This window comes from Sus scrofa, chromosome 1 (genome assembly GCF_054392235.1).
Source record: "Sus scrofa isolate SSC_HxYL_T2T_F1_AM1 chromosome 1, Sscrofa_HxYL_maternal_Yorkshire_Landrace_v2.0, whole genome shotgun sequence".
NCBI lineage: Eukaryota > Metazoa > Chordata > Mammalia > Artiodactyla > Suidae > Sus > Sus scrofa.
In genome coordinates this window covers 74,553,983-74,578,274 of record NC_139383.1, presented here as the reverse complement: position 1 = coordinate 74,578,274, position 24,292 = coordinate 74,553,983, and the positions used below count along the sequence as shown (strand labels likewise).

At 40.6% G+C, this 24,292-nt stretch overlaps 1 protein-coding gene and 1 pseudogene across 12 annotated transcripts in view; one reads left to right on the top strand and one right to left on the bottom strand.

The window, feature by feature from the left end:
* AFG1L (AFG1 like ATPase) overlaps nt 1–24,292 on the bottom strand; it is a 223,193-nt gene that overhangs the window by 175,212 nt on the left and 23,689 nt on the right. For 11 of the 12 annotated variants that reach the window (XM_084962524.1, XM_084962529.1, XM_084962492.1 and 8 more), the window contains exon 2: nt 10,466–10,689. In XM_084962524.1, the coding sequence (XP_084818650.1) occupies nt 10,466–10,689 (224 nt within the window). Of the gene's footprint in view, nt 1–10,465; nt 10,690–11,546; nt 11,821–24,292 lie in introns of those variants that run through there. The other variant, XM_084962535.1, reaches the window with a different exon arrangement.
* On the top strand, nt 14,911–23,142 carry LOC102162093 (PRELI domain containing protein 3B pseudogene; annotated as a pseudogene).

Sequence of the window (24,292 nt, the reverse complement as noted above, 5' to 3'; positions counted from 1 at the left end):
CACTTTAGAATAAGTGATCCTTCCGTGGCCACAGCAACTTCAGTCAGACGTCTCTCAAATGTTTCACAAAAAGACTTGGTGAAATATGGAATTTTAGTGCAAACACCGTATTACTAGAAAATACCTCAGGAGTTCCCGTCATGGCTCAGCAGTTAATGAACCTGACAAGTATCCATTAGGACACAGGTTCAATATCTGGCCTCACTCAATGGGTTAAGGATCCGGTGTTGCCGTGAGCTGTGGTGTAGGTCGCAGACGCAGCTCAGATCCCGAGTTGCTGTGGTTATGACATAGGCTGGCAGCTACAGCTCCAATTCAACCCCTAGCCTGGGAACCTCCATATGCTGTGGGTGTGGCCCTAAAAAAAAAAAGAAAAGAAAAGAAAATACCTCAAATGCATGTCTTCTTTTTGGAAGTTATCTTTACATATAACTATGCCTCAACTCCTTCGCACATCCATTCCATTCCACTCTTTCCACAACTGTACAGCAGCCATATCCTTCAAGTGAGAATGACCCCACTCCCAGCTCTATGCTCTGCAACTAGATGAGGGGTCCAAGGATGAGCTTATGACCTAAGTTCTATCAAGCAGGGCTCTGTTCAACACTAAGTAAAAGAAAAGCTCTTGCCTTCTGGGCAATATGATGCATAGATGTGATGGTAGTTTATCACTTTAACATAACCCAAGCTGAATACAAAGCCAAAATAATAGGAAGGCAAAATCAAGAAGATCTCCAAGTCAGTAATGGAGCCTGGGCTCTCATACACTGCACCTACCTATAGAATTTCCTGGACTTCTTCATGAGCCAACTGATTACTTGAAATGTCTAACCCAATTTTAGTTGGGTTTTCTGTTATTCACAACTGAAAGCATTCTAACTGATGTCATAATATGTTTTACTTAGCCATATTAGTGGCCTGATGTAAGTATTTATAAAAGTATCTGAAAGTATCTATTCTCAAGAGAAAACTATAATAAAACAGTATGGTACTGGTAGTAAAACACATAGATCAATGGAACAGAAGAGAAAGCCCAGAAATGAACCCACACATATATGATCAATTAATTTATCTCAAAGGAGCCACAGGTATACAAAAGAACCAAGAGTAAAGGATAGTTTCTTCAATAAATGGTACTGGGAAAACTGTACAGCCACATGCAAAAAAGTGAAACAGGACTGCTAGCTTATATCATACACAAAAACCAACTCAAAATGGCTTATAGACTTGAAACCATAAAACCCTAAAAGAGAACAGGCAGTAAACTGTTTGACACTGGTCTCAGCAACTACTTTTTGGATTTGACATCAAAAACAAAGGCAACTGGAGTTCCTGTTGTGGTGCAGTGGTTAACAAATCTGACTAGGAACCATGAGGTTGTGGGTTCGATCCCTGGCCTTGCTCAGTGGGTTAAGGATCCAGTGTTGCCGAGAGCTGTCGTGTAGGTCGTAGACGCGGCTTGGATCTGGCGTTGCTGTGGCTGTGGCATAGGCCGGTGGCTACAGCTCCGATTAGACCCCTAGCCTCGGAACCTCCATGTGCCACGGAAGCGGCCCTAGAAAAGGCAAAAAGACAAAAAAAAAGAAGGCAACAAATGCAAAAATAAGCAAATGGGACTACATCAAACTAAAAAGCAAAAGAAACAATCAACAAAATGAAAAGCAATCTACCAAATGAGAAAAAACACTTTCAAATCCCACATTTGATAAAGGGTTAGTATCCAAAACATACAAAGAACTCATACAGCTCAACAGCAAAAAGAACCCAATTTAAAAACGGGCACCAGGAGCTCCCATCATGGCTCAACGGTTAACAAACCCAACTAGCATCCATGAGGAGCAGGTTCGATCCCTGGCCTTGTTCAGTGGGTAAAGGATCTGGAATTGCTGTGAGCTGTGTGTAGGTCGAAGACGGAGTTGGGATCCTGCATTGCTGTGGCTCTAGCATAGGCCAGCAGCTACAGCTCCGATTGCACCCCTAGCCTGGGAACTTGCATATACCTTGGGTACGGCCCTAAAAAGACAAAAAAAAAAAAAAAAAAACCTTAAAAAATAAAAATGGGTAGAAACTGGAGTTCCCTTCATGGCGCAGTGGTTAACGAATCCGACTAGGAACCATGAGGTTGCAGGTTCGGTCCCTGCCCTTGCTCAGTGGGTTAAGGATCTGGCATTGCCGTGAGCTGTGGTGTAGGTTGCAGATGCGGCTCAGATCACGCACTGCTGTGGCTCTGGCATAGGCTGGTGGCTACAGCTCCAATTAGACCCCTAGCCTGGGAACCTCCATATGCCACGGAAGCGGCCCAAAGAAATAGCAAAAAGACAAAAAAAAAAAAAAAATGGGCAGAAACTCTGAAGAGACATTTTTTCCAAAGAAGTCATACAGATGGCTGACAGGCACATGATAAGATGCTTATCACCAATTATCAAGATATGCAAAACAAAACCACAATGAGCTATTATCTCGCACCTGTTAGAATGGCTACCATCAAAAAAAAAAAAAAAATGAGAAATAAGTGTTGAGGATGTGGAAAAAAGGGAACCCTGATGCACTGTTGGTAGAAATGTAAATTGTTATAGCCATTACGGAAAACAGGATGGAAGTTACTCCAAAAGACAACTGCACCTCCTTGTTCACTGCAGTATTATTTACAATAGCCAAGACATGGAAACAACCTAAGTGTCCAATGATGGATGAATAGTGAAAGAATGATGAAAATATTATATACACCCAAACACACACATACACACTAGAATATTATTCAACCATTAAAAAGGAAGGAAATCCTGCCATTTGTGACAACATGGACAGACACTGAGAGCATTATACTAAAAAAAATAAGAGAAGGAGTTCCCATCGTGGCTCAGTGGTTAACAAATCCGACTAGGAACCATGAGGTTGTGGGTTCCATCCCTGGCCTTGCTCAGTGGGTTAAGGATCCGGCATTGCCATGAGCTGTGGTGTAGGTTGCAGACGCGGCTCGGATCCTGCATTGCTGTGGCTTTGGCGTAGGCCGGCAGCTGTAGCTCCATTAGACTCCTAGCCTGGGAACCTCCATATGCCGTGGGAATGGCCCTAGAAAAGACAAAAAAAAAAAGAAAGAAGAGAAATACAAATATCATATGACCTCATATGTGGAATCTAAAAAAAAAAAAAAAAACCTAAACTCAAAGGTATCTAGTCAAGAGAGTATCTCAAGTTTAGGAGACTTACCATAATAACCTAAATCAAAATGGAGGAGAATAAGAAAAGCAAGTGTCAGGAAAATATCATTAATTTTTTTTTAAAGAATATGAATATACTGCCAATTGTCCAATAAGGAAAGGCAATGATGTACTAGTGTTTTGGGTCCTAGTTGTTATACATGCACTCCAAACCATTAAATTTAGTAAAAATTTGTGTTTTGAATTTTATATACATAAAAGACCATTTTCACACAAAGAATCAAATCCAGGGTTTATATTCTTTAAAGTAAATATCTGATAATTGTTCTACCAAAATTTTATTAGACAAAATCAAATGTAAAGCATGAATCTTGGATCCAAACACACACATACACACAGTTAAAAAAAACATCTGGGGGACGACTGAAGAAATTTGAATATGGACTTCATATTTTAGGTTGTCAGATAAAATACACGATGAATCTGAATTTCAGATTGACATCAAACAATTTTTTTGTATATGTATGTCCCAAACATTACATGAGACATACATATACTAAAAAACCATTGATTATTTATCTGCAATTCAAGTATAACTGGACATTCCATATTTTTATTTGCTGAATTGGGTGACCCTATTTTAGTTATCACTACATTGATGTTAAATTTCTTGGGCGTGATAATGGTGATATAGTTATGCAGGAGAAAGCCCTTATTAGGAGATACATAATGAGGTTTTTGGAGGTTGAGTCTTATAATGCTACAACTTAATTTCAGATCATTAAAGAAAAAATATTGAGAGAGAGAGCAAATATGGCAAAATGTTAACCACTAGTGGTTTTAACTGTATTGTTGAAATTTTCCAAAATAAAAAGTGGGGAGAAACAAAACAAACAAACAAAAACAAAACAAAATTTGGTAAGGTAACTAATTACTGTATCACTCTTACTCTTGAACGAAGTCTAAAATTAGCCCAAAAGTACCTGCATATTTGCATGGTAGATAGTTGCTCTCAAAACTATTCCTTTAATTTCTGCAAAGCAAACATCTGTCACCATCATTCCCAATATTTTGATTTAATTATTCTAACTTTATCCTTGTTCCTTATGATATAAAAATTATGGCATTAAAAAATAACCCAAGGAGTAGCTAAGCAATGAGATCCTGCTGTATAGCACATGGAATTATATCTACTCACTTGTGATGGAACATGATGGAAGATAAAGTGAGAAAAAGGACATATATATATATATATATAAATGACTGGGCCACTTTGCTGTACAGCATAAATTTACAGAACATTGAAAATCAACTATAATAGAAAAAAAAATCTTAAATAACCCAAGGTGATTCTCAACAAAGTCACAAGTTAAAATAGAATGTCCCTCACCTTCCTGGGTTACTGTCTATCTGCTAGTCCAGCATAACTTCCCTTCCAACAATGAGATAATAACGGTGATGCTTTAAAGTAAAGTGTTGTTTTCAATTTATTTAAAATGCAGGAATACCACTTTTCCTGTTTCTCCCCACTCCTCTTACCATTCCATTATTATTCCCCAAAATGACAGAATACGAGACAATGATTCCAGCTGGAATGCTGAGCATAATTACATCTTTTAAAACAAGCATTAAATCATTCTCAACATAGACTACTGTTTGATAAAAGTACATTATTCCAGGTTTCTAAGATCTTTAAAAGCTAAAGAATTAGCACCCATAAATTCTTAAGTGAAAGTCTTTTTAAAATGCCTTCAGCTGATTTGCCAAAGAACCCTTGTAACCCACGGTATACCAATTTGTTCAGTTTACTAATATAATTAAGCCTTTTAAGTACCTAAATAACTAGCAAGTGTGTGTGTGTGTGTTGTGGGGGGTTAAACCTATAAAACAACTACCATAAGAAATGGCTCAATTTCTGATTTAGAATTTGAAGATGGAAATGACTTTTTAATGCTCCATGTGTTCAAGCGACAAGCATTTCCAAGTGCCTATATGTGTGAGTGGGAGACAAAAGCAGGAGACAATTTCCTCAGCAAATCTGCTATGTTCACCCACTCCTGATACTGGAATTCTGGAGCAGCCTAGGTGAAGATAAGCCAGGTGTGATCTACTCCAGTCCACCACTCGTTCTGAGGGACGTCCAGGTCATGAGCATGATTCTCAAACTGACCCGGAGTTTAGCAAAAGAAGGATGGGAAAATATTCTTCAGTCTGAACCTGCTTGACGTTCTGAAATTGAGGAATTAAAGTGGCCTTCCTCGCTTCTCCTGGATTTTCTAAGAACTGATACTATGGAGGAAATGAGAACTCAAACATGTCCAAAGAGAAGTAAGTAATATAGGAACTTACGGGAAACACCTGTAATCTCACACAGACACATGGATAGACTCAGCCACCAGGACAACTGCTTTCAGAGTCGGCAGAGAATTATTTTTTGAATCTTCAGTGATGGCTTTGTTATTCATTCAAATAGTCATATCTTTTTCATTTAAAAATACGGATTGAGAATTGAGCACCTACTTTGTACCAGGCACCTACTTTGTACTAGGGTCTGCAGGCCTGGAAGAACCAGAAAACAATGACATTATACTTCCTAAAGGAGTATGTGGTCACCAGGTGGACAACGTGAGATGGGCCATAGTAAAAGGATAGGAGGACAGGCAGCATTAACAAAGACCCGGAGACAAGAGAAGGCCCCATTCTTCTCTAAGAATCTTCAACTAGCTTGTCACAGCTTGTGCTTTTATTGCCAGCAGAGAACAAAGATAGATGAGGTTGGCAAGAGGCTGGAACCAGGCAGGCTCTCAAGGACCTTGTAGAACACACTAATGAGTTTGTACTTTCTCTGAGGGCAGTGAGAAGCCTTAAGCAGGAGAATGGCTCAATCCGATTACCTGTTAGAAGTATTCCTGATACACTGTGAAGAATGCATCCAATGAGAAGAAACTGGAGGGAAATAAAACAATACCACTTGCATCTGCTCTGTTGAAAGCTCATTGTAAAACAGGGCTATACCTATCTTAGACGTTATAAAATAGGGCTATACCCCTTTTCTTTACATTCATTTTAAGGAATTTACAAAAGACATTCTCATCTGGGAGGTGAGGAATGGGAGAAATGGATGAAGGTAGTCAAAAGGTACAAACCCACAGTTAAAAGAACTAATTACCAGGGATGTAATGTACAACATGCTTAATATAATTAACACTGCTGTATGTTAAATGTGAAAGTTCTTAGGAGAGTGAATTCTGAGTTCCCACTGCAAGAAAAAACTTTTTTTGTCTTTTTCTTTTCTTTTGTATCTATATGAGATAATGGATTTCAGTGGACTTATTACAGTAATCATTTCAAGATGTACATATAAGTCAAATCACTGTGCTGGTTCACCTTAACTTATGTAATGCTATATGTCAAATATATCTCAATAAAATTGGAAGAAAAAAACTCAAAAAAAAAATCTCATCTAGGTTAATGGCATAGTTTTACCTTTAGAATCATGACAAAACTTAAGATGTAGTTGAATACATTGGTTTATTCTGGAGACTGAAGCAGACCCATTACACTGCTTCTCAAATTTCATTTTTTAAATGAGTCGTTGGCCTGTGTTAGTTCACAAAACAAAATGCAGCTTGACTCCCAATCTCACTTTCTTACAGATAATGCTGTCATTGGGTTAGGACATAATCTTTTGCTTCAGCTTTCATAAAAATTTGATAGAAGAAAATATTCATTTAAAAACATTTCTCAGAGTTCCTGTTGTGGTGCAGCGGAAACGAATCCGACTGTAACCATAAGGTTGTGGGTTTGATCCCTGGCCTCGATCAGTGGGTTAAGGCTCTGACACTGCCATGAGCTGTGGTGTAGGTCATAGACTCAGCTTGGATACTGCTGTGGCAGTGATTAGGCCTACAGCTGTAGCTCTGATTCAACCCCTTGCTTGGGAACTTCCATATGCTGCAGGTGAAGCCCTAAAAAGCAAAAAAAAATGTATATATTTCTGGGCCTGGCACAGCAGGTTAAGGATCTGGCACTGTACAGCTGCTGGCAAAAGTTGTAGCTGCAGCTCAGATTCAATCCCTGGCCAGGAAATTTCCATATGCCACAGGTGCAGCCGAAATAGATACATAGATGATAGATGGACAGACAGATAGATAGTTGCCTGGTCTTTAATAAAGCTGTAGCTATAGATGTTATCTATTTCATATCCAGTGCTGCTTATGATGTTCTAAAGGATAAATTACCAGGGATCAGGGATGCTTTACCTAAATCACACTGCTCAACCTGCTTCACCTATAGGAAATGCCGGTTCTATGAAGAGGAACAGAGACAATATTGTTCACTCCCTTAGCTGGGGGAGAGTAGGGAGAACTGAAGAAAAACAGCAAACCACCCATCCTGGATAAATAACTGAAGGGATCCAGACAGTTAGACCTCTTGCATCTCCTGAGAGAAAAGTCCACAGCCCAGCATTCTAGGTCTCTTGTTCTCAGCCTTCAGGTGATAGAAGACAGGTCAAGAAAAGCACCAAGACCTTAGGTTAGCACAGGTCTTTTCTCCCTGCTATATGCACTTGTTCTTAGGAGGGTGAGGAGCAATATTCAAATAAAAGATCATAGGTGCTAAAAGGAGATAATTTCTCATTAGGGGGAAAACAAAATTATTTTGTGGAAAACAGGAGAAAAGGAAAAGGAATTTTGTCCCCCGCTCCCCTTCCCCAATTCCCAGGTCTCTTTGGCTATGGTGTCTCCTCCCAAGAGATGGTAAAACCTGGCTGTCTATGTACCCCTGATTAACGGAAACAGAAATTTTCAGAGTAGCTCTACACTCTGTTTAATTCTCTCTCCATGACTCTAGAAATGCTTGATTTGGCTGTGTAAAAGTAATTCTAATTATAGTGATTTACATGAACTACTTACCATTTATGCCTAATTACCTCACAACACAATAACAATTATGCATACATTAAATGTGTCAATTAACCTGGTTGTAGGTTTTATTTGATAACAGAAGTAAAGTGTTCATAAATGCTCATTTTTCCAGAGTTTGTGGCTCATAGAGCATGGTCATCTGCTCATAATTTTTTCAAATTTTTATTAGAGGAAACAACATTATGTAGGTAAGTGAAAGCAGCCTGCCTAGAAATTTGTCTGCCACCAATTTTCTTCTCATTGATTAATAATTCTAGCATCTTGTGAAGAAGGTGTATTTTATTCTAACATTATGGTTTACCCTTACAGGAAAATTTCTTAGGAGTATGATTTTTTTTTTTTTTTTTTTGTCTTTTTAGGGCTGCACCCACAGCATATGGAAGTTCCTGGGCTAGGGGTTGAATTGGAGCAACAGCTGCAGGCCTACACCACTGCGACGCCAGATCTGACACCACTGCGACGCCAGATCTGAGCCTCATCTGTGAAGCCTGGCTAAGTGACAGATATGATCTTCATTCCTATTTTCTTATGTAATCTTATTCTGTATCTCCATTTTTCTCAAACTCAAATGATTCTCTATTCCTTTTAACCAAAAGATGTAAACACAATAAGTCTTTTTCTCTATATAAAAATGAAACCATGTATTTTATTACACTCACAAGTGCTTTTTAAAAAGTAAAATTTTCAGGAGTTCCCATCATGGCACAGCAGAAACAAATCTGGCTAGGAACCATGAGGTTGTGGGTTCAATCCCTGGCCTCACTCAGTCAGTTAAGGATCCAGCGTTGCCGAAAGCTGTGATGTAGGTCACACACACGGCTCAGGTCTGGCATTGCTGTTGCTGTGGCTGTGGCGCAGGCCGGCAGCTGTAGCCCCAATTAGACCCCTAGCCTGGGAACCTCCATATGCCTCCAGTGTGGCCCTAAAAAGACACACACACACACAAAAAAAAAGTAAAATTTTCACTAGAGTTTTTAAATAAAGTACTACTAACATAGTTATTCAGTACTTTCTTCTAAAGACCTTCTAATAAAAGGGCAGTGGGAAGGTGGTTTGGTCAGTCAATTAAAGGAAAACTAGTTTCTTAGGCTGAAACATATTCTAATTCTTATCGCTGTTAATATCCTTCACGATTTGAGGATGACACCTCTGATGACAGTGGCTTCCATAGCAGAATAAGGAATGGGGGTTTTCTTGCTGTCTCAGAATTTCGGCAAAAACTCAAAGTTGAGGACAGGGGAGGTAGTAAAGAGAAGCTCTAGTTGTATCCATGCAGAAATTACTTAAAAAGAAAAAGAAACGGCCACAAAAAAAAAAAAAAAAAAAAAAAAGTAATCAAGGCAGAAAGTTGTTTCCCCCAGAAGAACCTCATGCCGTGTGTGTGTGTGTGTGGGTGTGTGTGTGTGGGTGTGTGGGGGGGTGTGTGGGGGGGTGTGTGTGGGGGGGGGGTGTTGGCGGTGGTGGGGTGGTTCGGAGTCCCCAAGAGAAGTATCCAAAGAGATGAGAATTAAGGCAAAACAGGCATCCTTTGGGTGAGAAAATCTATAGGCAGCAATCAAAGCAGGGTGGGGACAAGTTCACAGAAGAACTTGACACGTGTCCCCAGGAGTATGGGGGTGTACAGGACAAAGACAGACACTGGGGCTTGCTTCTTCCACCTGCAGAGCCCAAGGGCAGGAGGATGGCAGAAGCTGCCCATGCAGGAGGGGTTTGAGAAAGAAGATGTTATACTTCTACACCATGATGGTGACCTGGCTAGAGCAGTCCTACAAGGCTAAGTGCAAGGGCAAGCATGTCCCAGCCCCACACAGTGGTGTGAGAGGTTGTTCCGAGAGAGTCCTAAGAGCTCAGTCACAGAGTGGAGCAGTGGGGAGGTCCTTGTGGCTGAAGATCCCATCCGAAACCTCTTACAAAGAGCTGGCGTGCCAGCATCTGCCACGCTAAAGACCCTTCACTGGTCACTTAAGACTCTGAAGTTTCACTCGCTCCAATCTTCTATCCCCCTCATTCTGACCTAGAGAAGCCAGCAGAGAGAGAAGGAGGGAGAGAGAACAAGTCACTTCCCCTTCTCCACTGCTGGGCCAGGCCTGTGCTGGAAGCAGGGGGAGCTTTGAACTGCACGCAAGTTTTCACTTGGACTGGTATTTAGGTATTTTTTAAATACTTCAATATGAAGCTATTTGAAGCCCCTGAAGGCAAAAGAAGGCTATGGAACATCAAGAGGTCAGGAACAGGGATCCAAAAGAGCTGGTTTAAAGCAAAGGAACTAATAGGAAACTTTCAAGCTGTTTTATGATTGTACCCAACTGCATTTAATTCATTTTTTAAATGCTTATATTTTTAACTGTTCAATCTTTAATGTCACACAAACCTCACCTTTGAAAAAAGGCCCTCTGCCTCTATACTGTATCCTTTAAGGTCCTCATGTAATTTCTGCAAACACCGTATGACTCTTCTTTGATGTTCATCATCCTTTAGCTCACGAGCTTTGATCAGAAAGTCATAGTGGTCCAGTGGTCCATGGCAAACAGCCAAAGCTTTTGAATAAGCCTCTGTAGCAGCAGCTGGAGATATACTCTCGGAGGTCTGAACTGTATAGGCTATAAACAAAAATATATGTAAAATTTTAAACGTTCTGAAATAAAGACATTTCATAGATTCTATATTATTGCTTAATGGTCACATTAAAACTTTTAGCCGGTTATGACTGTATAAATTTCAGCAGTTGTACATATCATTTTGATGAAAATAATATAAAACACATTTGTAATAATAAGTATAATTATCTCACTTTAATAAACTCCAAACTCCTACGCTATCAATATAATCCCTCCTCTAGGAAGCCTAACCACCCCCCCAACTCGAGTCTCTGCTTTGCCTCCACTCGACTGAACAAGCCACGTGGGCTCATCAGATCCTTCCCCCGAGCAAGGGTGATGCCTTTCTTTGCATTAGGCCTAAATCTGGTTCTTCAGTCCCAGGGCAGAGACTTCAAGGCTAGCATAAAGGGTTTTCTACTACCTCTTTATTCACTGCTCAAAACAACCCCACATTCAGATGTTACCACCTTGACTTCAGCCCTCTGCTTACAAAATCCCTGCCCTTTTCCATCACCTTTATGTTGGACACAAAGAGGTGGAACACAACAGAGGTCTGCTTCAAAGCAGGGAGGTATTCTAATGATCCTTTTTTTAGCCTCTCCGGTAAGAAAACCAGCTGTCTGTGTTAAGTCCAATCATAATTCCACTGACGCAGGTTCAATGAGAAACAAACTGGTACATTTCTAGCCAAAGATTTTGCAAGGGTACCTTGCCAGTGTTTCTCTTGTTACACTGAATACCATGTTTCCTTTGTTTCAACAATATGAAAATTACTTTCTTCAGAAAAAAATTAACAGTCACAACATGATTTCCATCTTCTTCTAAGAAAGAAAAAACAATTCCTTAAACAAACATACCATGACTGCTGGGGAGAGCACAGGGCTATTCCCAGGAACTGTTCTTCCTCTCTGAATAGAGGTTTTGGCAGAGCACAAGGCTGCCCAGTGAAATAGTCCATATCCCAGCCTCTCTGGCAGCCAGGATGGCCCCGTGACCAAGGGGGTGTAAGCTGACATGTGCACAGCCCTGCTCCAGAGCCCTTAAAGGGAAAGGGCAAATCCCCCTCATCCCTTTTCCCGTCCTCCCTCTGACTGGAAAGAAAGTGCCATGACTGCAGCTGGAAGAGCCAACCTGGCAAGGAGAGGCACACAGAATGCTGAGCAAAGCAGAGCAAAGTTCCCCAACAATGCTGAGCTGCCAAACCAGCTCTGGACCACCTGCCTGGATTTTTATGTAAAACAAACGTCTATCTTGCTTTTCAAGCAGTGTATTTTGGGGTCTCTTTGTTACAGAGGCCTAAATTATACTTTAACTAATACAGGGGGCTAATAGCCTGCAAAAGAGAACCAGACGAAAGGTCCCCTGGAATCCTAGGCCTCACAGGACCACGGACAAGGCTTGGGTTCAGGGTTGAAGCTGGAGGCATAGGTGGAAAGTTCCATAAAGGTTTCCAGCAACTTGAGATGCTTACCAGAGTAGTATAAGAAGAAACATATTTGCCCTTTGTCCAGAGTCCCTGGCAGAGAGCTCTTAAAACTTTTGGAATTTCCTAAGTGATAAAGTGTCTTTTGTTATTCAAAATGAGCCTCTTTCCATCACTTCTGAGTTCATGTTAATGAATTCAGAATAGGGCCCCAAGATAGCTCTGGACTGCTCCCCAGAAAGACCCAGAGTTTAAAGTTGGAACTTTCAGTCCCACCTACCAACCTGAGGGGGCGGGGGGCAGGGAGACTAGAGCTTCCAGGATGGTGAACACCACAAGGTGCTGGAGAAGGTGAGGTGCCTGGAGAGGGCATGCAAGCTCCGCACCCCTGCTCTTATCCCTTGCCCTATGCATCTCTTCCATTTATCTGCTCCTGAGTTGTTCCCTTTATAATAAACTGATAAACATAAGTGTTTTTTCTGTGTTCTATAAGACATTTCTAGCAAATTATCAAGCTTAGCAAATCATCAAACCTGAGGTGCAGGCTGTGAGAACCCCTGAATTTGTGGTCCACCAGGCTGCAGTGTGTGTAGCCTAGGCTGCCCACCTACAGCTGGCATATGAAGGGGGACCAGTTTTATGAGATTGGCCCTTTAACACAGGAGAGCTGATGCTACCTCCAAGCAGACAATGTCAGAATTGAATTGTTGGATACCCATTAGCACTGGAGGATGTGAGAATCTTAGGACCTGGGAAAATGTTCTTTTCCACTACCTCCTTTAAGTCGATAGGGTCAAACAAGCAAGAAACCTAAAATAATGCTAGAAGTTCCTGTCGTAGCGCAGTGGTTAACGAATCCGACTAGGAACCATGAGGTTTCAGGTTTGGTCCCTGGCCTTGCTCAGTGGGTTGAGGATCCGGCGTTGCCATGAGCTGTGGTGTAGGTTGCAGACGTGGCTCGGACCTCGCGTGGCTATGGCTCTGGCGTAGGCCGGCGGCTACAGTTCTGATTAGACCCCTAGCCTGGGAACCTCCACATGCCACGGGAGTGGGCCTAGAAATGGCAAAAAGACAAAAAAAAAAAAAAAAAAAAAAGAAAGAAACCTAAGATAATGCTAATTTCCCTCCCCTCTATCCCGCAGACCCTGTCCCCAGCTGTGAGCCAGGTCCTTACCCAATCAATCAGTCATCCGTGCTACTCAGTTTTACACCCTAAATACTCTCCAGTCCAATCCCTCTTCCCTTCCTCACACCACCTACCACTCCGTCCAGGCTCTCTCATTACCTCTGGCTTGGCCTCCCTGCCTCTGATCACCTCACGCCTCAAACTTACCGCTACCACAATCTCTAAAAATATCTTCCATCAACTACAGTGACCATCTTGCTAAAATCCAAACATGATTTTATCAATATTTTGCTTGACATTCATCTCAGTGTTTAAAGGAGTGGTTTTCACAAGCAATTTTAACAGCACCAGCTTTTTTATATATAGAACTTTTTGTGGGATCTTCCATTTATTTAAGAGAAAGGAGGTGGGGACAACAAAGTCCCTTCCTCTTCACGTATCCCTCTTTCCCAAACCCATACCAACCCATTTCCAAAGCAGCCTCTAAAGCCACTTCCCTACCTTAAAGGATCACATTACATAAGCATAGTGTGCAGAAAAGAGTTAACACAGGAGTTCCCATTGTGACTCAGTGGTTAACGAATCCAACTGGGAACCATGGGGTTGCAGGTTCGATCCCTGGCCTCCCTCAGTGGCTTGGGGATCTGGTGTTGCTGTGAGCTGTAGTGTGGGTCGCAGACTCAGCTCAGATCCTGCGTTGCTGTGGCTCTGGTATAGGCCAGCCGCTACAGCTCCAATTGGACCCCTACCTAGCCTGGGAACCTCCATATGCCACAGGTGTGGCCCTAGAAAAGACAAAAAGACAAAAAAAAAAAAAAAAAAAAAAGAAAGAAAGAAAAGAAAAGAGTTAACACAGCAGGCCTGCGACTACTGTCCTTAAATGTTTGCTTGCAAAAGTTGGGCCTTGACTGGAAACTTGGATTCCCATCATTTCCAGAACTGGTGAGAGTAACTCACTGTTCCTAAATATTCACACCACATACAAGCAATGTGGTTTCTGCTGAACACTTACCTCCTTCTACTAATCTGAAATGTTGGCACATGCCAGGCAGAAGGTGCCTATGTGATCACCACTCAACCCTAGGCTTAGAGTCTCTAATGAATTCCCTAATCACAACATCTCATATCTGTTGTCACAGTTAGTAGCTGGAGGAATTAAGCATGTTCTGTTTGACTCCACTGGGAGAAAATGCTTATAAGCTTGTGCCTCATTTCCTCTTTGTCCCACACCTTTTCCCTTTGCTGACTGTGCTTTGTATCCTTTTGCTATAATAAATCATAGCTGTGAGTATGACTCTAGGCTGAGCTCTCTGAGTCTTCCTAGCAAATTACCAAACCCGGGGGTAGTCTTGAGGATCCCCAACACAGATAGTATCCTCATTCTGGGGTTCAAGGAATCCATAACAGGGCCCCAGCCTGCATTTTCAGACTACCTTCCCTCTACTCACCAAACTGCATCTATTGATACATGAAATGACTGAGTTACCCACCATATGTAATGAGTAATAGAGAATATCAAGATTGATTTAAGTGAGTGAAAGAACAACAACAAAAAAAATGTAGCAGTCATCTATCAAAATCAATTGGCCATATAGCATGTAAAATGAATTTGGGTACAGAGAAATTGGTTATGAAACTATTCTAAGTGGGAATAACACTGGCCCAAACTAGGATGGCAAAAGCAGAAGTGTTAAGGAAGCTGGGGAGAATGGAAAGTACAAAGGTAAATTCAATATTGTGGGCTGCCTTGTAGTCAAGCTGGATTACTCGCTGTGTCTCAAACATTTTCCATTCTTTCATTTCATAGTCATGCCTTTGTTCACACAGGTTCCTAACTGGACAGTCTCCTGGCAGCCTCTCTGGCCAACTCTCTGCCAGCCTAATTTCTTCTCCACAAAAATCTTACCTCACCCTCAGCTACTTAGATTTCCAAACACCTGTATTGGTCTCGATCCTTTTCTCTTTTCTTATGTTACAGCTTACAAGCTATTTCTCATTCCATCAAAGGCTATTAATGTCTTCACTTGTCCCCTAATCAGTGGCTTTCAATTTTTTGGATCTTCTTTCTATATCATGACCCAATATACATACAAATATATATAACTGAAAAGCAAGTTTTATGTAATAAGAGATTTTGTTAAAGCAAGAAATAGTAAGAAAAAAAGATCTTTCTGGGAGTTCCCATTGTGGCTCAGGGGGTTATGAACCTGACTAGAATCCATGAGGATGCAAGTTCGATCCCTGGCCTCTCTCAGTGGGTTAAGGAGCCAGCATTGCCGTGAACTGTGATATAGGCTGCAGATACAGCTCAGATCCCGAATTACTGTGGCTGTGGCATAGGCTGACAGCTGCAGCTCTGATTCAACCCCTAGCCTGGGAATTTCCATAAGCCACAAGTGTGGCACAAAAAAAAAAAAAATACTTTTTTTTACATTTTATTTTTTGCCTTACTGGAAAGAGTATCTTTCCACTTTCCTCACATCTACAAAAATTCAAAGGATTCCTACAGTTTTATTTATTTATTTGTCTTCTTAGGGCTGCACCTGTGGCATAAGGAGGTTCCCAGGATAGGGGTTGATTGGAGCTGCAGCCACCAGCCTACACCACAGCCACAGCAATGCAGGATCCCAGCCACATCTGCGACCTACACCACAGTTTATGGCAATGCTGGATCCTTAACCCACTGAGCAAGGCCAGGGATCGAACCTGAGTCCTCATGGATGCTAGTCAGATTCGTTTCTGCTGAGCCACAACGGGGAACTCCAAAAAGATCTTTCTATGCATGATATTCTCCGGTATTTTATATACATGTACTTTTACTACATACACCTTAAGAACCAATAGGTTTAGTTACACTAAATGCTATCTATATATTATACTTACTTACCTATTTTTTTTTTCTGTCTGTCCCCTCTAGTAATATGCTCTTCAAGGACAGGGATTTGTCTCTTTTATTCAAGCTGTATTTTCCAGGGAATAGACCTGATATGATTGGTGCTTATTAAATATTCCTTGAATCCCCTCCCTTCCTAACTTTTCAGAGGTGTCATTCTCTTCATTAACTAGCTCTGTACTACAGCATATCCTTTCCCCTCCCTACTAGCTTTTTTCATATCAGGTCAACCCTGTCCTATCTTAAAAAAAAAATAATAGCAACAATGAAACCTCTTAACCCTACAGCCATTAGACATCTGCTCTCCCTCCTTCCCTTCACAGCCAAGCCACTTAAAAGAATTGCCTTTACTTTTTCTGCCTATTCTCTCACATCCTGCTCATTTCTCAACCTCCTGTGATCAAGCTTCTACGAAGACAGCTTCTGCCAAGTTCACCCAAGGCCTATTGTTGCCAAATCCAATAGCTACTCCTCAGTCTTCATAATCTCATTCATAATTATAAAATATCTAATTTTTAAAGTTATTCATAGAAAATATAAGGACTGTGAGCAAAGTACATTGTTTCTATTGGGACCTGCCTTCAGAGAGTTTAAAGTCCCTTGCTTCCACTTTTATTTTTACTAACCTAATATCTTTATTTAGCAGTATATAATTTCATTCATTTTCCCAAAAAAGAAAACCAAGGCACACTGAAGATGAGGCATTACTTCAGGTAGTCAGCAGACATAAAAAGAGAATCATGTTAGGAGCTCATAAGTTGCCACTGTATCCTAACAATAAGTAAAAAGCCGGTCAGACAGAAAAATCAACATCTCAGATCCACAGGAAAAGGAAGGACACACGGCAAACTGCTTCCCCAAGCCTGAAGAGAAAGACAGGCAAATACAGGGAGTGACGGCTCTCAGAAGTAGAGGCTCATAAGTGGAAACCACCACAGGATCCATTGCCAGGGAAGGAAAATCTGAACTGAAAGTGATGAACTGATGGAGGCTGAATGCGGACAACGCTGAGAGTTAAAGATTCCAGGGGTACCGAACCATGGCGGGGGGGGGGGGGGGGGGCTACACGTTTATGAATTTTACTTCCAGGAACTTGACCAAGCTCTCATGGTAACACAGGAGAAGTTGCTTTGTGCTTCTGGCATGGGGAAGGGAAAAGCCTGCCATCAAGGGAAACTATTTACCTAAACTGCTTGGGTATAATCAGTGCCTAACTGACCTGAGAGAAGAGAAATATTCAGCTCCACTCAACTCTAGACTTGCACATGGAAGAAGGGAAATATGCAACCGCAGCCCACTCTAGCCATCCTTCCCCACCTCAGAGGAGAGAAAAAACTGATAAATAAACAAAAAACAAAACTGACAAACATTTATTAAGTTCACAGTCCCAGAGGCACAGGCTCTCTAGAAGACCAATACCTAATCATAGACTATAGAATGCTTTGTCTCTCCACACACCTCACCACCACATAGCTAAAGGCCTATTTACAGCAGTTCCCTTTACCCAAGTGCATCATGTCTGGCTATCAAGAAAAAATTACAAGGTACACTAAAAGCAAAAATACACAATGTGAAGACAAGAGTAAGCATCAGAACCAGACATAGCATGGATATTGGAATTATTAGACTAGAAATTTAAAACAACTATTATTAAGGTGCTAAGGGCTCTAATGTATAAAGAGGACAGCATGCAAGAACATATGGCAATATAAGCAGAGATGGAAATTCTGAGAAAGAACCAAAAAGAATTCCTAGAGATGAAAACACTGTAACAGAAATAAGGAATGCCTTTAATTGGCTTATTAGTAGACTGGACATAACTAAAGAAAGTATCTCTGAGCTTAAGGATATATCAACAGAAACCTCCAAGACTGTAAGGCAAAGAAACAAAGAATGCACAAAACAAAACAGAATATTCAAGGACTACGGAACTACAAAAAGCGTAGCATACCTTTTCTCCTTCTGGAATACCAGAAAGAGAAGAGAGAAAGAAAGGAACTGAAGAAACATTGGAAACAACAATGACTGAGAATTTTCCTGAAATAGTGACAGACACCAAACCACAGATCCAGGAAGCTCAGAGAACACCAAGCAGAATAAATGCCAAGAAAATTACACCTAGGCATAGCATTTTCAAACTACAGAAAATAAAAAATAAAGAAAAAAATCCCGGAGTTCCCGTCGTGGCGCAGTGGTTAACGAATCCGACTAGGAACCATGAGGTTGCGGGTTCAGTCCCTGCCCTTGCTTAGTGGGTTAAGGATCTGGTGTTGCTGTGAGCTGTGGTGTAGGTTGCAGACGCGGCTCGGATCCCACGTTGCTGTGGCTCTGGCGTAGGCCGGTGGCTACAGCTCCAACTGGACTCCTAGCCTGGGAACCTCCATGTGCTGCGGGAGCGGCCCAAGAAATAGCTAAAAAGACAAAAAAAAAGAAAAAGAAAAAGAAAAAATCCCGAAAGAAGCCAGAGAGAAAAACACCATACCTATACGGTAAAAAAGGAATAAATTAAATGCAACTTCTCATAAATCATGTAAGCAATAAGAAAGTAGAACAAAACATTTAGTGTTGAGAAGAAAAACCCACCAATCTAGAAATCTGCACCCTGTAAAATTATCCTTCAGAAGTAAAGGAGAAATAGGGAGTTCCCAATGTGGTTTATCAGAATTAGACTCTAACTAGTATCCATAAGGATTCAGGTTCAACCCCTGGCTTTTCTCAGTGGGTTAAGGATCTGGCATTGCCACAAGTAGTGGTATAGGTCGCAGATGCAGCTCAGATCCCACACTGCTGTTGGCTGTGGCACAGGCCAGCAGCTGCAGCTTCAGTTCAACCCCTAGCCCAGAAATTTCCATATACCACAGGTGTGGCCCTAAAAAGGAAAAAAAAAAAAAAAAAGGTAACAGAGAAATAAAGACTTTCCCAAGCAAACAAAAATTAAAGGAATTTGTTGCCAGTAAACTTACCTTGTAAGAAATGTTAAAAGAAGTTCTTTAGAAAGAATGAAAATAATATAGTTCATAAACTCAGATCTCCATAAAGGAAAAGCATTTAAGAAGGAATAACTGAAGGTTAAAAAAAAAAACTTTTATTTTTCTTGTCCTTAACTGATCTAACAAATAACAATTTATTCAAGTAATAATAGTACCAATGTATTCAGTTATTATGTGTATATAAGTATATACATATATGCATATTTATATACATGAAATGATTGACAGAGATAATATAAAGGACAAGAAAGAAGAATTATGATTATTTTGTTATTATAAAGTATTTGCAGTGCCCATGAAGTGGTAGATGTTATTTGAAAGTGGACTTGGATCAGCTGAAAGGTATATCACAAAGTCTAGGGCAACCACCAAAAAAATGAAAAAAGAAGTATAACTGATATGCTAAGAAAGAGAAAACTGAAAAATAGAAACTGCTCAATTAAAACCACAAAACACAGGAGTTCCCTTGTGGTGCAGTGGGTTAAAGATCCAGCCTTGTTACCACAGCAGCTCATGTCATTGCTGTGGCATGGGTTCAATCCCTGGCTGGGGAACTTCCACATACAAAGGGTGTGGCCAAAAAAAACCCCACAAAATACAGAAAAAGACTGCAAGTAAAAATAGGAACAAATAACAAGGGCAACAAATAGAAGATGGTAACAAATACGGTAGATATTAATCCAATTATATCAATAACCACATAATCAATGGTATAAATGAATAGATTAAAAGACAGAGACTTGACGTCAGAGTGGATCAAAGACAAGACTCAAATGTATTTTGTCTAAAAGAAACCCACTTTAGGAGGTACAGGTTCAATCCCTGGCCAGGTACAATGGGTTAAAGGATCTAGCATTGCAGCAGCTGCAGAGTAGGCTACATCTGCAGCTTGGATCAGTCCATGGCCTGGGAACTTCCATATGCCACAGGTGCGGCCATGAAAAAAAAATGAATATGAAATAAATAAATAAAAGAAACCCACTTTAAATACAAAGACACACTCATATTAAAAGTAAATGGATGGAGAAAAATATACCATGCTAATGCTAATCAAAAGAAAACAAGAGTAGCTATATTAATTTCGGACAGGCCAGACTTCAAAGCAAGGAAAGTTATCATAGATAAAGGGACATTACAGGAGTTCCCATCATGGCTCAGTGATTAACAAATCTGAATAGGAAGCATGAGGTTTTGGGTTCCATCCCTGGCCTTGCTCAGGGGGTTAAGGACCCAGCGTTGCCGTGAGCTGTGGTATAGGTTGCAGAAGCGGCTCGGATCCCGAGTTGCTATGGCTCTGGCGTAGGCCTGTGGCTACAGCTCTGATTAGACCCCTAGCCTGGGAACCTCCATATGCCGAGGGAGTGGCCCTAGAAATGGCAAAAAGACAAAAAAAAAAAAAAAAAAAAAAAAAAAAGACAAAAAAAAAAAAAAAGGACATTACATAATGATAAAAGAATCAATTCTCCAAGAAGACATAACCATCATAATGCATATGCACCTAACAACAAACCACATCAAACTAAACTACATGAGGTAAAAATTGACAGGACTATAAGGAAAAATGGATGAATCCACTATCATAGCTGGAGACTTCAACACCCCTCTAGAAGAAATGGACAGATCCAGCAGGCAGCAAATCAGTAAGGACTTAGTTGAACTCAACAACAGCATCAATCAATTGTCTATAATTGACATCTATAGAATACATCACCCAACAACAGCAGAATCACATTCTTCTCAAGCTCACATAGAACATTCACCAAGATAGACCACATTCCAGGCCATAAAAACACATCTTAACAAAGTCAGAACAGAAATCATACAATGTCTGCTCTCAGACCACAATGGAATTAAACTTTCTAGTTTAATCAGTAACAGAATGATAACCGGAAAACTCTAAAATATGCAAAGATTAAACAATATACTTCTACATAACATACATGGGTCAAAGAAGAAAACTTGGGAGTTCCCATCGTGGCGCAGTGGTTAATGAATCCAACTAGGAACGATGAGGTTGCAGGTTCAATCTCTGGCCTTGCTCAGTGGGTTAAGGATCTGGCATTGCCATGAGTTGTGGTGTAGGACACAGAGGCGGCTCAGATCCCACATTGCTGTGGCTCTGGCGTAGGCTGGCAGCAACAGCGCCGATCAGACCCCTAGCCTGGGAACTCCACATGCCACGGGAGTGGCCCTAGAAAAGGCAAAAAGACAAAAAAAAAAAAAAAAAAAAAAAAAAAGAAAGAAGAAGAAGAAGAAGAAAACTCAAGATAAATTTTTAAATATTTTGAACTAAATGAAAATGGAAATACAAATTATCAAAATAAGCAGGAAATAGAAAAAGTAGTGATTTGAGAGAAATTTATAGCAATGAAAGCATATGTTAGAAAAGAAGAAAGATCTAAAATCAACCATCTAAGGTTAAGGATCCAGTGTTGTCATTGCAGAGGTTCAGGTCACTGCTGTGGTGAGGGTTCAGTCTGTGGCCCAGGAACTCACATGTGCTGTGGGCACAGCCCACTCCACCTCCGAAAGAAAGAAAGAAAGAAAGAAAGAAAGAAAGAAAGAAAGAAAGAAAGAAAGAGAGAAAAGGGAGAAAGGGAAAAAGAAAGAAAGAAAGAAAGAAAGAAAGAAAGAAAGAAAGAAAGAAAGAAAGAAAGAAAGAAAGAAAGAAAGAGAAAGGAAGGAAGGAAGGAAGGAAAGAAAAATCAATCATCTAAAGTGTCCACCTTAGGAAACTTGAGAAAAATCAATGAAACCAAATGCTGGCTCTTTGAAAAGATCAGTAAAACTGGTAAGCCTCTGGCTAACTAGGAAAAAAAGAGAGAGGACACAAATTACTAGTATCAGAAATAAAAGAGAGACATCACCTGGACATTAAAAGGGTAATAAAGAAACACTATGAATGACTCAACCCATAAATCTGATAACCTAGATGAAATGGACAGATTCCTTGAAACACACAATCTGCCAAAATTCACACAAGAAGAAACAATCTGAATAGGCCTACATCTCTTATAGAAATTGAATCAATAATTAATAATCTTCCAAAACAGAAAGTATCAGGCATAAAAGGGTTTACTGTGAATTCTACCACTTAAGAAATTATACTAATTCTCCAAAATCTCTTTCAGAGGATTAGAAGCAGAAAAATACTACCTAACTCATTCTATGAAACCATTATTACTCTAATACCAAAATAAGACAAAGACACTGCAAGAAAAGAAAACCACACCAATATCTCTCATAAACATAAATGCAAAAATTCCCAACAAAGTACTAGTAAATCAAATCCAACAATGTATAGAAAGAATTACACACTACGAACAAGTGAGATTTATCCCAGGAACATAAGGCTGATTCAACATTTTAAAATTAATTAATGTAGATGATGGCTGGGGGGCCAAGACAGGGCAACAGTACCCTCTTTGCTTCATTGCACCCTAGCACCTCCACGCGGGTCACAAGTACCATGAAGATACTGACCACCCATGGGAAACTGTTACAACAGCTGCAATGCAGAAATACTCAAACCTTGTGAACTCAGTGTGGCTGGAGTTAATGTATTGCACAGACATAGAGATCCCTCTAGAAAGCTACACAACCAAAGATTCCTCAGCACAGAGTGGGGACTGCCTTCCATTGTGATATCTCTTATTGGTGCAGCAGGAACTAAAACATATGTGAAGAACATATGTGAGTGGATCCTGTAGAGAAAACAACAGAACTTAAATCTAATATTTCATTTACAAATACAGCTCCAGGAGATGAGAGACATATACAAACCACATTCTTAAGACCCAGAAAAAAACTGTTTTTACTCAAGAATTCTTAATTGCCATTGAAAGGAGTCAGTCTCAGCACTCTGAAGGGCTGATGGCAAGTATATCTTCAAGTGTTAATAAATTTAGCTGAGAAGCAACAGAATAGGTAATACATAAATGCTGAAATTGAAGAAATGATGTCTTCTGCAAAAGAAAGCATAAGGATACTGATGGCAGCAGCAGCACTTGTAGAAAAATGATAAAAGTTGATATGCAACACCTGGCTCCCCAGATCTCTACAAGCTGGCAATATTTTTTTATTTAAAAAATACAACTATATCTTAGGTAGAATTGTTTTTTCTAATAAGCTGAAGAAAGGCTATGTGACTTGATTGAAACAAAGAGGTGCAGGGCTTCTAAATAAAAGGGATCATCTGAATTTTTTATTTCTTTTTGTCCTTTTAGGGCTGCACCTGTGGCATACAGAGGTTCCCAGGCTAGGAGTCAAATGGGAGCTGTAGCCGCCGGCCTATGCCACAGCCACAGCAACGCCGGAGCCGGGCTGCATCTGTAACCTACATCACAGCTCTCAGCACCATCGGATCCTTAACCCACTGAGTGAGGCCAGGGATTGAACCTGTGTCCTAATGAATACTAGTCAATTCGTTTCCACTGAGCCATGATAGGAACTCCCTCATCTGAATTTTTTCCAAATCAATTAATATAATTTATTTCATCAACAAGCTAAAGAGAAAAATCACATGATCATATCAATAAATGTGGAAAAAGCATTTGACAAATTCTAATATCCATTCATGAATTAAATTTAAAACGTCTCAGTAAATTAGGAATAGAGGTAAATTCTTCATCTTGATAAAGAGTATCTATTTAAAAAATCCCTATAGTAACATCATACTTAATATATTTAGAAGTTTCCCACTAAGATCAAGAACAAGGTGGTGGAGTTCCCGTCGTGGCGCAGTGGTTAACGAATCCGACTAGGAACCATGAGGTTGCGGGTTCGGTCCCTGCCCTTGCTCAGTGGGTTAACGATCCGGCGTTGCCGTGAGCTGTGGTGTAGGTTGCAGACACGGCTCGGATCCCGCGTTGCTGTGGCTCTGGCGTAGGCCGGTGGCTACAGCTCCGATTCAACCCCTAGCCTGGGAACCTCCATATGCCGCAGGAGCGGCCCAAGAAATAGCAACAACAACAACAACAAAAGACAAAAAGACAAAAAAAAAAAAAAAAAAAAAAAAAAAAAAACAAGGTGGAGCTCCCACTATGGTGCAATGGGATCAGCGGTGTCTTCGGAGTGCTGGGATGCAGGTTTGATGTCCAGCCTGGCACAGTGGGTTAAGGATCCAGCATTGCCACAGCTTCGCCTTAGGTCAAGACTTTGGCTCAGATCCG